The 18,021-nt window shown below is 28.2% G+C and overlaps 2 protein-coding genes across 8 annotated transcripts in view; one reads left to right on the top strand and one right to left on the bottom strand.

Annotated features, from left to right (window-relative positions):
* The first annotated feature begins 3,089 nt into the window (after nt 1-3,089).
* On the top strand, nt 3,090-6,771 carry LOC121118822 (uncharacterized). The gene is made up of 3 exons (XM_040713421.2): nt 3,090-3,331; nt 5,244-5,395; nt 6,405-6,771. Exons 1-3 carry the CDS (start codon nt 3,277-3,279, stop codon nt 6,531-6,533), a joined length of 336 nt encoding a protein of 111 aa, XP_040569355.1. The 5' UTR covers nt 3,090-3,276; the 3' UTR covers nt 6,534-6,771.
* Nucleotides 6,772-9,401: 2,630 nt separating this feature from the next.
* Nucleotides 9,402-18,021, bottom strand: part of LOC121118821 (Potassium voltage-gated channel protein Shaker) — a 185,623-nt gene continuing 177,003 nt past the window's right edge. For all 7 annotated transcript variants that reach the window (XM_071888550.1, XM_071888549.1, XM_071888552.1 and 4 more), the window contains 2 exons: nt 15,529-15,705; nt 9,402-9,816 (listed from right to left, as the gene is read on the bottom strand). In XM_071888550.1, the coding sequence (XP_071744651.1) occupies nt 15,536-15,705 (170 nt within the window). In that variant the 3' untranslated portion in view covers nt 9,402-9,816; nt 15,529-15,535. The remainder of the gene's footprint in view (nt 9,817-15,528; nt 15,706-18,021) is intronic.

Genomic DNA, 18,021 nt, shown 5'->3' with positions numbered 1-18,021 from the left:
AAGAAAAAGATGAAGTTGTGCCAATTATAATTGACGAAGTGTATTCTGCACAGAGGGTGGAATTTGGGTATGGAAAATTATATGAAGTTGAGGGTGGCGAACCTACTAGAAACCTTTTGTGTTTTATCATTAAAATAATTTTGGAAGATATAACGATGTAGTCGAAATAATTCCAATCAAAAGAATTGACTCCAAGATAATTAAACATTGGTTTTTTAAAGTTCTTAAGTTCATAACTGATGTTGAATTGAAGTTAATGGCAATTTTAGTAGACGGCCATTTAATTTACCAAAAAAATTTCGGAAATTCGGAAACTAATTCGGAAATGAAAAACTTCCTTTATTTATCAAAAATCAATTATCTCCCCTTCGTGAAAGAATATATCCATTATTCGATTCGGTTAATATATTTAAGAAATGCAGGAAATTCCTCGATAAGTTCATTTCCCATAGAAGACGAAGCAAAAAAATATCAAGGAACAGTCCCAATGATCGACACTTCTAAGGAACAATAGGACAAGTCCTATGACTGGACAGGACCGAATAAATAAATACCGACACAAAACTAATTGTGAGGGTTGTTATAATAATCTTATATATACAAAACATTTTATCTTTCCATCATTTGATAATCATAATGAAATGTTGCACACTCATTATGATCACGTGTTTTCTGTTTATTATCAAAAATGGGTATTGGAATTAAGTATGCTCACCATCATGTGTTGTTTCCTCAACCAATCGAAAAAATAAAAGTATCCCTTTCATTGAGATTTTTTTCACGACTCCACCCTCGAGGCTTTAAAATTTTTTGGAACATTTTAATTCTTGTAAAGATTATTTGAAAATTGCAATGCTCTTTCTGATTTTTAAACGTTTTTGGAACTGTGTAAATGTAAGTTATTTTATATTCAATACCAAATTAAGAGATGAAAGAATTAACTTCAGAGAGAAAGGCTCAAATTATTTTCTATTTTCCTTTCACAAGTGGCTCAAGTCATGGCAAATAATTTGTGCCGTAATAAAGGACTAAGTTCTGAAACGTTTTTGACGTAGGGGACTGACCGAAATATCGACCCATCTTTTGGATCACACGGGGTTCAAATTTATTTTACTTAAAAAAATAAATTTTGATCCACTGGAAAGGCGTTTCGTATGGTATTGGCGACTTAAAGGAAGAAATTATTTTTTTGAGTTGCCCATAATTTTTGGAGAATGAGAAAACAATAAGTATTGAATTTTGTTAATGAGTAACATCAAATTAATTTCCTCATTGAAAGATATATTTAGTAAAGAGACCAAATTGAAAGACAGCATACTAATCACTCAAAATAAAACAGAATTATTTTCTTAATCTCCTATTTTGACATCTCCGATTTTAACAAACATGTGGGAATAGAAAATGTATTTTATTATAGGTGGATTTATGGTCCATTCTTTGTCGAAGGAATTAAACAATTAATGTTACAATGAACTGATAGCCTGTCCAATGATTTAACCATTATAGTCGAGGAAGATGGTGGACACAATGTTATCGATTCCTTTTTAAATGAACAAAATAGAGGGGGTCTCAAAAAGCCAACCAGTTTATTATTTAACCGTGGGTCATATTTATAATGTGCTTGATCATATATTTGAATGTGAGGCATTAAAAAACAAGATATTGTCATTCAAATCCCCAAGAATGGTGGTTATTACAGCTTTCGATGATGAGACAGAATAATATGAAATGGATTGTTACTTCCAAGTGCGATAATGACCATTATTTTCAAAAAAAATTCTATTTCATTTCATCAAAAATGTTCAATTAATTTTTTAAAAACTATGCAAGAGATTTAAACAGCCAGATTCATTCCTTTCGAAAGAGAAAAAAAGCATAAATATGATGATTCTGATAAGAAATTTAAAAATTACAGACATTTCTGATTATTGTATCATGGCTGGGATTCTTATTTAAATAAAATTTAATTTATATTATTTGTTTTTTTGCTAGATTATATCAATTTGATTTCAAGTTTGGGACGATAATCATTGATCATTATAAGACTAAAGGAACATATTTGTTTGAATAAATTATTACAATAATAGTAAATTCCAAAAGAATCACAAACTACTTATGTAAATAATTCAAAACAAAAACAAACAAAAAACCGAGTACACTCTCCATTTCTTTAGTATGAATATGTAAAGAGAAAATTAAATCAGGGACACCATATGTTTTTTTATATTATTGTGACCGTATTTTTTTTCAATCTTAAAGTAGGAATAACAGAATCGCTATAGAGCTAATCAAAATAATTTATGAAAGGAAATGGAAGATAATTAGTTGAAAAATACAAGTCCATCCCACACTTTTTGAGAAAAAATCCTTCAAGCGTCCTTTCCAGATGACTCACTACATATGTATCTATATGGTTAAAGCAAAGTTCATCAATACCTAATAATTCCGAGCAATTCCGGGTAATCCCGTTGATTACTAACATAATTTATAAAGAATATAAAATAACAGTTTAAGAAAATAAGCTTAAAAAAATATATTAGGATCGTTCATGATAAAGTTGTGTTATATCAATCAAATTAGCTCGTTTATAAGTGAGTTGAACTTTTATTCATTGAATTAAAAAAATATTTTTATACACGAACAATGGATAATTATGATATGATTAGCTGTTTACATAATAGAATTGCTCATTATACCTGTACTCCAGTTATAGTGAATTGTGTTGACGGCCACATATGTAAAACATATAAGTATTAAAATTATGATATTTTTGCCTGTTTTTAAGGAAATCTTTGTAAAGCAATTGTATGATGTATTTTGATATATTAGGTTGCTGTAGGATTAATATCTAGTTGAGTCTATGGAAAAAAAGTTATTGGTATAGAGATAGAGACAGAGAAAGGAGGAATATTTAGAAACAGAAAGTGGTGATGGTAGATTTTAGTAAACGTATCCAAAAATGCTGACTAATTTATGTTAATACAAAAACATAAATTTGACGACCCCTTCTTGATAATATTTATGTTATAAGCACGAATCAAGAAATAATATTTATAAATGTATTAATCCTTTTTTTAAACAGAGAAAGAGTGCTTCCAGAGCTGCCTTCATGAACAAGCCATATATATCTACATTCTACATGTTCGTATTTCTCACTCTCCTTTGCGCTGCCTTAATTATCCAAAACTCGTCATATTTATTCTTCACAAACCCGTCATCCTTTAATTGTCTCATTTTCTCATTATACTTCGTGGATAATACAATTTTTCGGCAAAAATGAAATATTTAGTGCTATCAATATTTTTCGTAATTGCTCTACAACAAATTGATGGTAGGTTGATTACTAATCACATGTTATATTATTTATTACATAGTTTCTAATACTGTTTTTTATATTTGTAAACATAAATGAAACATTGGATAAGGGTTGTTGTTTTACCTTAATTTATATAGATAAGAGTACTTGAGTTGTCAATATGCTATAAAAACACGACGAGTTAAAAAAATGACATAGCAGTATTTTTTTTTTTCCCTAGTTTTTTTTTTTTCATAAAAACCACTTCGAATTTAGTATTACAAAATTACATTGATTTTTTTTACTAAATTCTGCAATACCCAAAACAGTCCAGATAATGAGTTCTGCGGATATACTGGCCAGTTTGAGACTGTCTGTGATGCTGCAAACTATGATTTTATGGGTGCTTACTATAGGACTTACAATAGGTCAAGTCTCACGTCTTGTTAATATTAATCAGTCCTTGAAAATTGTTTCTCAAGCATTAATATTATAGTAAAGTACATCCGTTTACCAATTCTATTATTAGTTTAGTAAAACTTATATTTAAAATACGAGTGTAGTTTGCTATTATTCTGAATTAAGGATAAATTTATGGATTTATCATTCTTATAAACATTTGATTATCGATAGTTGTAATCATAGAGAAATAAATATTTATATACATACAGGCAACATGTTCGGGAAATACTTGATTTAAACTTCAACTATTAAAAAAGAAGGATATTGCAGAGAAATTAATGAGATGGAAAAAAGCTGTAAAAGATAAAACAGTCATAGTTTTGAGGATTTAATCATCCTAATATAAAGCTAATTTTTTTCTTCCTATTTGGATATTGTCTTGGTCAATCATTTAATCAAACCAAGACACTACTAGTCATTCTCTTTTAATAGCTTTATATTGAAAAACCGTATGTCCCACATTGCTAAACTGCCATCAAAATAAAATGTCGTCTCATTATACCTATTTTTTTTCTATGGTCGATATTAATTGATGATGACGTCATCTAGCAAAGGTTGTTCAATGCAACGACTTATAGATCGCTTTATTCTTACTAGAAAACTAGCAATTTATGAAATTTGAGTGTGGATGTTATTAAAATAGTCATGAACCGAAAAAAAGTTCGACAGTGAATCCCTTTTTTAAGTACTTAGGTTATAATTTAATATATGTTGTGTATCTACATGAAAACGATCTAATATATATATATATATATATATATAGTGGCCTAAATATGGGCCCTGTTTAATAAAATATATAAATTGCTCATTTTTTAATTGTGACGATCAATTTTGGCTACTTTAAGTGCAATTTCAAGAGTACATAACGATAATTAGTCAAATAACACAAATATATTCTAGATTTAATTTTGAGAAAATGTCAGTATAGCTTACTTTTGTGTTGACAGTACAAATGTACAAATGCCACAACACATAAATGAAAGAAGAGGGATTGTGTAAAAAACGTAACATAAATAAACATTTAGTTTAAAATTGAAAAATGGTACAAATCCGGAATAAAGAAGGTATTCCTGTATGCATAATTTGACATTTCTAAGAATAAAACATAAGGATAATATGTATACATATGACGTATAGTATGTTCTAGATACAATTAAAAAATACATTTTTATATAAAAACATTATTTACGTCACATTGAGTTTGTTTATCACAATTCCTATAATAGTACTCATATTTAATCATTTTCTTAAGTTTGAAAAACATCTGTTAAACATATACAAATTAATTGACAATATGAAATATACTTATTAATAAATAGTATAAACAAAGATGGGCTAAATATCATTTATTGATTCATATAAATGTAAAATATTTATTTAACTTTTTTAATTTTTTTAAGTTGATAAATTATAATGTTTTTTAGAACATTTATTCTAATTACCTAGAGTTTTGAAATTAACTAATTAATAAATTAATTTTTAATAGCTGCAGTAGTTGGTGCCTTTGAAACTGTGGCAGACTTAAACGAGGCCTATGAAGTTGTTCAAGAAACTGTTCCTCTCATTATGTCCCACTTTGGAGCGGACCAATCTCGATGTGCACTCTACATTCGACAAATCATAAATGCTCAACAGCAAGTATGTTCAAATAATTAGTTTCATCATAAACCCTAACATGTGGTTTTTTTTTTCTTTTTGATTTAATAATAAAACTTATATAACTAGGTCATGATTTAAAACCTATCAAAATTAAATTAGGGCAAAAATCAAGTTTTTATGTTAAGTTTTTTATCTATTAATAGAAAATATGGAAATTACAAATGAGAGATGTGTACTCGAGTAAAAACACATTACTAAGAATTATATTTTTTTTGTTAGAACAAAAATTACGAGTAACGATATTTTTTTTAATTCGACGGTGGTGGCCACCTCTGCTGCTTGAACGAAGGGACTATTATGCAACTAGTTTAGTTAATTTTGCTGCTCGTTCGATCGCTGTAGCTGCTAATCTACCTTGTATGAAAGATCTGCTTGCTGAGTATTTCAATTCCTTCAAATTGGTGGGGCAACAAGAATGACTGCAAGGCCCAAAATGGATGAAGGTGTAGCTCTAGCATTCAATTAAACAATTAGTGCATGTTAGACTTAATTTACTTACCTGTTCAATGAACATTATTTCTCAAATACGAACCTTTTAAAAAAAGACAACTATATGATCTTATTTGTTAATTGGATTGGATTCGATCGTACTTGAGTGTCTGCAATTTGACTCAAGTCGATTGACTTGAGTATTGTGGCTCAATACCACATCTTGCCGAATACATCACTTTGCCCAATTACCACTTTCCCAAAATAAATATATATTTGATAATCCTGCAAAACTATTATATTGGTGATTATTTTTCGTATTGCTTTTTGTAGGGACTTGTCTTCCTTGTCTAGTATAAGCTTATAATCCAATGAGGCGATCATTAATTATCAGCACTTTATAACTGCAACATCATCATCAAATATATTTTTTTTTGGCAAAAATGACATTTCGACAAAGTAGTTTTTGGCAATGTGTTATAGAATTCCCTTCTGCAAATCCCCCGAATAAAAATCCAATTAAAAAAAAATAATTTACAAGAATTATTCTATATTTCAGATAGTTTCTGGAGCCAACTTCCGTTTTGACTTAGAGCTCCAATCAGGGGGGAGAGGAATGCCGAGGCGAAATCAAATTGTGCAAAGGCATTCAAGTCTTCAGACCACTTCCCTATCAATGCCAAGATAGAACAGAGTCCTATCACTGCTTGGAATTATCCCGTAACAGCAACATCGAATGTGTTCCATTGTCCTATTAAATTGTGAGGTTGAGTTTGATAAAAAGGACATCGATATTAATAGATTTATTGTCTTTTTCACATTTTTTTTCATATTTTTTCTATTTTTTTAAAATAATCAAAATCACAATACAACTATTTTTGAAAAAAAAATATATATATATATATCGAAATATAATATAAACATTATTTTTGTATATATTTTTTTCATGTTTATATCGGATACAGGAGTCTTTTCAAATTCCGATGAACAATAATTATAATATTAATGATTGAAATTAAAAAAGTTCTGAGCGCGTTCTAAATGTTTTTTGAAGTTTTGCCGATAAGAAAAAAAAGAATAAAACCAAAAAAGATAAAAAACTATTTTACAATATGTTTTTTGAAAATTTGTGATTATTTAAAGATTTTTTAATTATATACATATATATATATATATATAATATGTAATATAAATGCATGTCATTAACAGGTGACTTGCAAATTATATTTACATCAAATAATAATTATAATAGTAATATGAGCAAAGATTGTCGTCAACGTTGTCTTAAGGGTGTATTTAGGTATATATTTATGAAGAAGTAAATCTAAACTTTTTTTACTTAATATATTTTCAATTTCGATATAGTAAGTAAGTAAATATGTATGTATGAATTTATGTAATAGGTAATTCCTTAATGAATATTAATTACCATAATTGCTTACATTCTGATGATTTTTTGCTTGCTTTTTTACAACATAAAAACATGAAAGAGAAATTGAATTACTAAAAAACATAACAGAAGAATAATTGATGGAAATGTCTAAAAAAGAACATTAAGAATTTGTTGAAAAAAAAAAAAATACTTTTTGACTTTCTGTGGAGGGAGAGGAAGGAGGTCATTGGGTGGCTTTTATTTGTTTGTGTGATTGGGTGGGTGGGTGATATAATATGTATGTATGTACGTGCGCAATAACAAAGTATTTAGAATGGGATATTTGATGATAATAATATTGATTCCAAACAAGCATGCAGGACGTGATTGACTAATTATAAACATTTTTTTTTCTTTTTGTGCACAAAAATAACTGCATCTTATTTTACTACAGTTTCTCAAATTTTCAATGATGGATGTGTTTTTAAAATAATAATATCAATCATTTGTAAAAGAGCTAGAGCAAAGCGTGGTTCGTAAAAAATGTTACGCCATCTTAATTACAAAGATGTTTCTGTTGAAAGGGAGTTTGTGTGAGTTTAATAAGAACAACAAAATTAAATAAATAGTATGTATTTAACTATAATAGTATACATGTATCACGTTGTATCACTTTCATAATGGGAAATAATAGGGAAAGACCCCAAATCAGTTGGTAGTTCGCCAATTCTTTCCAACCATGGATCTATTATTCAATAATTGTTCACATACTAAAGATAACTAATTTTATTTCAATGCATCAACGTGCAGAACATTGATAGCTCAAAACAAAATACGCCGTAAATTCATGTGTTAGTGAGGTAACATTGTGATATCTAATAACGTAGTAATGTTATTGGAGATGTGCTTTGCAAATCTCCACTTAACTTAGCTAGAGAGTAGTAGGGGGAATATAATGTCTCCACTATTTGCATCAAACTGCTTTAATTTTTTTTTTTGTATTATCGTTAAAGTAGGTATTTCTTGAACCTACATAAGAAGTATGAAGAATATGTAACTTCAGTCTATGATTTCATATTATTAAAATAATTGGTACAACATAATAACCACCGATTTTGAGCAGAGAAGGTCAATTGGCTCAGGGTATAATTGTTTACTACATAATTATTTAAATCAGTGCTTCTCAAACTTTTTCAAAAATATTACAGGGCACATTAATACGGTAAGCAAACCCATTAGGCTTCCCAGTGAAAAGAAAATTGTTGGTCTTCTATAAAGCAGAAACAGACAGTGATCGACGCAACTGGCTATTCTTTGTGGCATATGTACAGTTTGAGAAACATTGCTTTAGACAGTTTAAAACGTGAATAAATGAGAGAGAGAAAGAAAAAAAAACAAAAACGATGCAAATTAAAATTCTGACAAACTCTACTTCCCAATCAATTTTCCCCTTAAGAAACAAATAACGTATCCATTTTTGGCAGTGTGCTCTTTCAAAATAATATAAGAATAATTAATTAATAATAATTTACAAAGGACCTCCATTTTTTCGATCAAGAAGGGATTTCCAAATCCTCTACATATTTCTATGAGGGAGGTTCTGTGGACGAGACAAATAATAAAGAGAGAGAGAGAGATAAACTTTTTTTTTTTTTTGGGGGGAGAGGGGAAATAATAATAATTATCATAATTAATTAATTGAGTACTAAAATATTGATAGTAAGTAAGTAAGTAAATAAACTGAATGGATTTTTACAAGATACATGAATCCGCAGGTAGATCCTTTTTTTGTCGTCAAGTTTCTGGAATATGTTGTTATATGTAATAATAGTAATATTTAATATAAAATGATGTATAAAAATTGAATTAGCGCAATGAGAGATTTCGTGAAGAGGAATAATGATGATAAGAATAATAATAAAAAAGAAAGAGGAGAAAAAAGCAGCGGGAAGTAAGATTTCCACACGGATTTAAATATATCTGTGACTGACGTATGTGGAGTGTATAGTTAATATAAATATTTTGAAAAATGGAATGCAAAGTTGGCACATTTTTTGAAATTTTTTGAAATAATAATAGAAATATATGTCTTAAGGGCGAAAATTATAATAATCAATAGTAGGATGGCGCGATATTAAGGGAATGCACGAACATGGAAAAAAGAATTATTAAGAGGGTGGGCGATTTCTTGTTTGTTTGTTTTTTTCTATAAAAAAAGTATGTATGTATGTATTTGTTAAAAATGGCTCAAGTCCCAATTTGGGTATCCGTATTTTTCCATCTTTCTTTTCTTCAAAAGTTACTTTTTTCACACATTATGTTTGATATAATTAATAAAAAAACAAAGAATGCTGTTTCTTTTTTTTTTTCCTGTCTTTTGAATATCCCTCTCACATCCAGTACAACAAATAATAATTATAGAAATATTAAGTAGAATAAATTGGTAATATGTAATTAAAATAATATTTTTTCTTTATCATCGAATCACGGATATGTCTCCAATTAGAAAATAAGTTAATGGACATTTTCATAAAGATTTCTATTATCCCTCTATGAAGAACTTCCGCTTGTTAATTTTAGGGCGTTTTCTGACCATTTCCTAGACGACAAAAATGCAAATTAGTGAATATCTTCAAAAAATAAATATGTGAATTTAGTATTAAATTATACATGTATGATTAAATCATAATTATAATATTCAATATCTCTGCCAATTAGTGTTGAATTTCGGTCTGAAAATTCTAGATTGGTCTGTGATCGTTATGATTTTTGGCGAACCGAATTAATTTGATCTTCTATGAAAGTTCAGTCGTGACTGGTTTAAAAAAAATCGATCTGAACCGATTCTATAGCTGAAATATTGAGGAAGTCCGTTGAGTTTCAAAATTTTGAACATCGACCAACAATAACGTCATATCAAGTTAAATGTGCTACATGAATAATATTACTACAACTCGTAAATCAGGATAGAGGAGAAAATGGATCAATAGATTGAGACCCGAAAAATTGGTATGTATATTGGGAAAGAAAAATCGGTCCACGGTTTGAAAACGATTACATTTTCCTCTAATATTCTGTTTAAATACTTGTCCATTAAAATTATATTTATAAATTCTTGAATAATCACATTTTTTAAACATTGAAAAGTAATTAAGGACTCCTATAGTGAGATAAGATGTACCTCATTCCTCTATAAAATTTTACTTTGTTCTATTTAGAAACAGCCATCTGAAGAAATGCTTTTCTTTCTTTTCCAAATTCGCTCAATAAGAACCAAGAATATTTCCGATAAAGTTTGATAAATTATTTTGGATCAAAGGAAACTTTGGTTTACCAAAATATTTACCATACTTATATTTAGGTACATTAGATATTTGGTATGGTCTCACAGACAAAAGATCTATACTATTAAATGAGACTTGAAAAAACTAAAAAAAGTATATTATTCGCAAGATGGTGTGATAGTATTTAGTTTGGCAGCTTAAAAATTAGTAAATTACTAAGGTTATCCATTCAAATCTATTTTTCTTGCTACCAAAATACATTTTTGAATTATTATTTAGAAATAATATTATCATTTATTTAGTTTATAATTTTGTAAAAAAACTAATATAAGTAATGGGTGCTCATGCTCAATTTACAGAGTGCATGGTTGGCAGCTTCATCTTTTCTATTTCTAATCTATCGACTTGAGTCGATCTTTAACGACTATAACACACTCTAGTTTTTTAAATAAGTATGACAACACGTTTATTTTCAAATTGCCAAAATATATAAAATAATTTTTTTCATGTAATCTATAAAGTGTAACGGTTTACTGGGAGAGTAATGGAAGTGAAATTTTCATATACACATCTATTTGCATGATTCATACAAAGACCAAACATAAACAATGAATTGAAATAGAGGCTACAAAATTATTGATATTTAAATCCTCTACACATACATAGAAGTCCGTATTGTTCCGCTTTGTTTGCAATAAGATTAGTACACGTGTTCAAATACTGGAGGTTATCTCAGTGGCTACTATAAGCAATAAATGTAGTGTTCCCATTTGATAATGATAACCCAGGATGTATGTCTTAAACGTTGAAAATAATCCTCGTAAAAAAAGAGGATATATGAATATACACAAATGTGGCTCGTCAACACAAAAGGCTATATATTGTTCTTAAAATGAAGTCTGGATTTTACATTTGTATTCTTCAATAAATAATCTTCAATTTATATCAACAAATTATGTTTATTAATCCCTTTAGTGCATCACACATTGCAAAAGTAATCGTTGTAATAAAAGAACGAAAAATTGACAGGTTTTATTTGAAAGAGGCTATATCAGGATCAATAAAAGTATCCTACAGGAAATGGATGTTTTGAACTATAGCTAGATTTCCGGGATATCTTAACTCATTCCACAAATTTGAATACAACGCCTATAATTGACTCAAACATGTCTATTAAATAAATATTAATAATAAAAAATAGATTTTGAGATTTTTTAAATGTTAACGTATATAAAACTTACGTCTTGGTTAAAATTTGTTGTATTTTTATCCAAATTTAACAATTGAATGCAGTTGGAACTTTAATTTTGCGTTAACTGTGTACATTATTGGTATACTTAATTTCTATCTCTCGAACAGTTTCTAAAGAAACATGTTTAAAATAATTATAAATAGCATTAACAATAAGTTAATTTAATAAGAAAGCCCTTGATTTTTTCAAAATACTCAACCATTTTTGAAAAGATTCATTCTCAAGAAATATTCAATGATATATTTAATGACAGGGAACTTGTTCCAAAAATCCAATTTCCAAAAACTATTAATAGTATAAGAGTACAATGTAGATATATTTGATTTTTTTTATATCCTATAGGAAGGTGTAATTAATTTTTTTTATCCTTATTTCCAAATTTTGAAATAGTTTTATTTAAATACAATTTCATATTAGTTTTTTTGTGGAGTTTATGCGCAAACTTATTTTATAATAGAATAATTATAATCATGAAACATTCTTAGAATAAGGGTCACTCATATCTAGTGCCTAGTACTTAATTGAAATTATTTTCATGTAATTTGCATTACAAGGAAAACTCTATAAATGCAAATTAATCATAAAACTTGGAAAGTTTTTTCATCTAACCATATAAAACTTACTTTGGTTAATGCCGGGTCAAAATTTTCTGATTTTTTTTCTAATACTAAGAACAAAAAACGGTCAAAATTAAAGATTTTTATTTCTTCAATTCAATAATTTTGAGTTATGATTAGAAATTGTTTAGCTTAAATTTGATGGTATTATTAGTATAAAACTAAGGTAAAACAATGATATTCAATGTTTTTATGTTTCAAGAGGTATACCTTTGGAACTCAATTTGAGGATGAAAGATTGCACGAAATTTTGATTTTTTTTCATAGTTCAATTTTTGAATAAAAAAAAAGTATTAATATTAGTTACGCCCTTCAACTTAATTCAACCATTTAAGTAGATTTATTGTTAAACTAACATAAAAACATTGAAATAATTGTTTTTCCTTAGTTTTACACAAATTATACCATAAAATTCAAGCTTCTCACTCCCCAAAAAATATAATTTGATACAAAAATCATACTTCTATCATAAGTATGACTTATGACTAATCTGAGAAAATTCATTGTTGGTTCAAAAAAAAAAAAAAAATTGTCAAAAAAATAGACTAGTTTAATTTGACAGGTTTCCAACAAAAGATATGAAAAAAAAGGAGTACCATAGAGAGGTTTACATCCGTTTCTAATATTTTATTAAGTAAAAAATATATAAAGTTGTAATTACAATACATAAGCGAAGTGGAAATATTTTTCTCACAATTGAGTGTGTACTAAATGTTTATTTTTTGAAGAATTATCATTGTTAATTTCTATTTTTTTATTAATCCTTCAGGTGTTTGCAAATTGCATTTAAAGTGGCCAAATTAATCGTCATAATAAAAAAAAAAGGATTAATTGATGGATTTTATTTGAAATACCATATCGAGGCTAATATAAGTCTCTTATATCAAATAAATCTAATAAATTATAGTTCAACATTCTTAATTTTCTTTACTCATTCCACAAATTAACATACAAAGCTATAATTGACTCTACATCAATGAAATATTGGGCTTTATGCAGTTGTAAAGTATATAAATAAATAAATTTTCTATTCTTTATTTTTGTACAAAATTTTTTTATGTTGACGTACCACATATGAATGTATACATACACATACATTTGTTTATAAAAATTTAAATAGATATGGATTTATCTTTAAGTAGCACTATCAAAAGAGGCCAATATTTTATGTACAAATAAAAACATTAACATAAAATAAACATAAAATACTTATAAATAAAAGCCCAAATATTTATATCCAGGATTGGCAACTTTACCATTTAACTCCTGTTTATTGTATATATATCTTTAATGCATGTTATGTAAAATACCTCTTCCCCCTCCGCCCCAATCCTCTTCTAAACATAATTAGTAGTTAAACCACGTCAATCACTAGTTTATCTATAAATGCAGTTCAAATTTATTTTCAAGAAAAATTATTCAAGCTTGCTTTTGTGTTCCCCAACATATATACTATGTATAATATCTGAATGAAAATTTCATACATCACTTTGCAAATCTAATACAAAATCAAGGTAGTTTAAAAAAATAAATTTTTTCAATATATTCTTATGAATAATTTAGTACTACTTAGAAAAATGTCCAACTATAAGTTTGATCTTCCATACAAATTAAATTTTACAATTTTAGAATCTTGATACAGGAAATCCAATAGTAAAATATATTCGTATTTTCAAAGAACTGATAATATTAGTGCTGAAAGAGTGTTTATGTATTTTAAAATAAGTTTGAAAATGTCTCAAGGGGAAAAGTATCATTGTATTTATGGACGTTGTGGATTGTTCAAGAAACTACACGAGGATATAATATTTTTGAAACTTTTATGCATTCAACAGACAGATTATAGTTGTTCCCAAAAGCAATGTGGGCAAATTATTAAATCAAAACTTATATGTCAATAGGAGACTACACTGCATTTTGTTTATGAGGTCAATCTATTTGTAAAAATAATTATAAGACTTAATGCTTGGTTATCAAAATATAAAACATGATCAGATATTATATTTAAGAGTCATTTTTTTCAGTCTTAATATTATCATAAAATGGAATAATATCTCATTCCATCTCCATGCCCTTTTCTAAGATACTTGAGGAATGCGCCTTGTTGTTACTGATTTACAGCTTATACGCACAATGTCTTTCGTAATATTTTACCCGCACAACTGCAGTCAGATTATCTTTAGTGAATTGGCCTTCCCCTTAAGCATATCCTTTATTTCGAAGTTGGGGGGTTAATATGAAGTAAAGAGGGAGGGAAGAGGAACACAATTCTTCTACTTAATTTCTAGTGAAAAATGGAACACCATCCTGCTATCACTTTTGTTGTAACGTGGATGATTACATATCTACATATAATGCTCTTAATTTAAAGATGTTAAAGTTAATGAGGCTCTAATTAAAATTCTGTAGCACCCTGTATAGAAAAATAAGTAAATAAATGTGCGTTTCTTTTTACAAACATATTCTAACCATACATTGAAATCTAAAGTGTGTCTTTAAATTTATACATAGATGAAAAATTTATTAAATCATATATAAATGTAAGACAATTTTTCTATCAAAACCACGCCCCTTCATATTAAAAAACGAGCTGTGATCACCACCCTGAAGAAAATAATCAAAGTGACGTCATGATTCAAAAACAAAAAAGGAGCTCTCTATTATGTTAAGGAGAAGAAAATCCTATGACTAAATATTTACATAGACTGGACGCCTCTGCACTGACAGAAATTAGAACTATGTATAATGTATGTATTTATGTGTATGCAATATTGGAATTACATTTCAATCCATAAGAATACAGACCCATGCATAAAACATATCCATATTCATATTAATTAAAGACTATTGGCGTCACATTTCCCCGAAAAAAATTGAATAGCTTTAATTGAGGATATTAACTGTTATTTAATTCAAGTTTGGCGGCTGTCTTTTGATTGCTCTTTGTAATACATACAAATATTTTTCTTAATCAATAATACCTAAATATGTTTGATGGTACTTATAAAACGAAATAAATTAAAAGAAATGTTTATCAAGTGATGATGTTTAAACGTATTATTTTATGTTCATTTAATATACTTGTATGTAACATTCACAAGTTTGGGATGTATTCTATACTTGTATGTATTTATGTACTATTTAAAACCATGTCATACCGGTTTGTCAAACGTCCGTTTCTATGCTAAGATTTGTAACAATATTATTATTGTGACGAGTATTGCAATTGTGATGAAGATAAGATGGATTTCCATTACTGGAGAAGATTCCTTCTTCGAGGTCCAAAATATCCGATGAAGATTCTGAGAGGGCAGGATTTTTCTTAAGGGATTCACCTTGGGAAAACATTTTATATTTTAGTATATTTATGTAAAATATAAAAAGATTTTAATTAGATAACATTATAATTTGTATAATCTTGGATGGATATATAAAAAATAAACCTTCTAGAAAAAGAGATAGCTGTCGCAAAAGTAAAACACAATAGTAATAGCAATAAAATGCCTTACAAAAAAATAGTACATTTTACAAAGAATCATTGGAAATGTTAAGTATGTAATAATAACTTATTGAGTAAGTAGGGAAACACTTACCTAAATGGTGATTGTGGTAATGATAATGACGAGAGGCACAATACCTGTTGCAATATTTATTGCTCTACTTCCATTCTCTTCTTGTTTACAACAACTAGGTGCATACCTAGCTATTTATTTATATACTACCCTGGTTGTAGTCCCCTTGTCCTCCGATGACTAAGCCCCGGCAAACCCTCTTATGTAACAACAAGATTATATCAAATCAGTTATAGGTCTAAATTATACTAAAGGTGAGGATAGTGTTGTGTCGGTCCTTATGTAGAACAATGGTCCAGGGCCGGTTTTACTGTGAGTGGAGCCAGAGTCAAAAATAAATGTGTGGAACCTTTTTCTTTATATTTTTAAATTTGAATTGATTTTTGAATTTTAAGAAATTTCCAAGCTTTCTTTAAGAAAGAAGATTATTAGGTTCAGGGCCAGTTTTACCTCAGCAAAGTCAAAATGAAGGGTTCCTTTAAAAAATTATTCTCTTTTTTTCAAATGACCTTTTTCTCTAAAAAACGTATTTTTTTGAAAAAGTAGGCCCTATTTTTCATTACCACCAAGCCCTCTCCTTCTATAGCCACCACTTGCACCATTCCTACTTGTTGCTCCGTAAGAAAAGGTAAAATCCATCCCCCATGACGTCATTGAGGTTTTTTTTTTTCTTTTTCAATATACTATTTAAAATATTTAATAGAATTATACGACAGAACTTGCTTCAGGCGTCAACACTTAATATAGACATCGTTTAATTATAGCAGGTATTACTGAAAATTCCGATTAATCATTAAAATAAAGCAGATTTTTTTATAACCCAAAGAATGGCCAGTCTCTTAAGATCGGGCTTAAGTGAGTTCTACTATATTATAATAAAAATAGGGATATTTTTTGCAATGTTCAATTTGTTCCACTTTCTTAATACGTTACATCTATAGACCTTCTTAGAAACCATTCAAGAAGGGATAGCTGTGAAAATCGATAAACTGATACTAAGACTAAATTAAAGGGAAAAAATTGGGACCGACACAACAAGATGTATGTAGGATCCAATCAAAATTAGGAGGTTCTTATATACATATTTCAAGCATTCTTAATTATTTAGAGGGATATTGATAGTTCTAGTGTGTTTTTAAACAAGATAAACTCATTAAATTTTCATACTTGTGTAGGTATTGTGTGCAAACAAAAGTAAAAAAGAATGGAGAAAAATCAATTGTCATTAATAATAAGAACAGTTTCTCACGTATAAAAACATATTTACATGTTGAAATACCAAAACGAAACTTGTTTTCAGTCTTTTAGTTTCGAGTTAGATATCTAGGGATCGGAATAATCTGTGATGTTTTTTTACAAATCTTATTCTTCAAAATTATTCATATTCAAACAAACAGTTTTATACTATTAAATGAAGAATAAATCTAAAAATGGGATAAATTGGCTAATTACCAACTGAGTGTCATCATTATTTTTCTTTTGGTATGAAAGTTTGCGCGGTACAATAAAAATAATATTGTGTGGAACCATTTAATTAAATGAATTGGAAACAATAACTCCAACTAAAATCCATTTAAAGGAGCTTGTCATCCAAATCGAATGTTTAGTACAAGTATTCCAACATACGAGTCTTTTAGGAAACACGTTGGATTGTATACAAAAGTTTCAAGTGCGATTTTTTATTGTCATTTCTTATTGATAAATTGCTTTGATTTACGTGCTCAGCCCAAGAACAAACTACAGTCGTATCTCAAGGTATTAAGGTATATAAAAGGAATAAAATGTTCTTTTAATGGTTTTGCTTTAAAACCCCCCATATTCCCCATATTCGCATACTTATTTTTTGTCAAAAAAATAAAAAAGTCACATATAAATATATTTCTGTAAAAGAACACTAATTTTTCCGATCTTTAGTTATATCATTGAACTAGGGTTGTTTGCTATACCTGTAGTATGGGAGTACTGAATAATTTACACAGATACTATACTAGATTGATATTGAAACTCTTACTTGCAGCGACATCAGGTGAAAGCAATATAAAACTGCTAATGACGTAACCCACATATTACTTTTGCTAG

This window comes from Lepeophtheirus salmonis, chromosome 5 (assembly GCF_016086655.4).
Source record: "Lepeophtheirus salmonis chromosome 5, UVic_Lsal_1.4, whole genome shotgun sequence".
In the NCBI taxonomy this organism is placed as follows: domain Eukaryota; kingdom Metazoa; phylum Arthropoda; class Copepoda; order Siphonostomatoida; family Caligidae; genus Lepeophtheirus; species Lepeophtheirus salmonis.
Note: the sequence above shows the minus strand (reverse complement) of the source record. Positions and strands in the feature narration are given on the sequence as shown.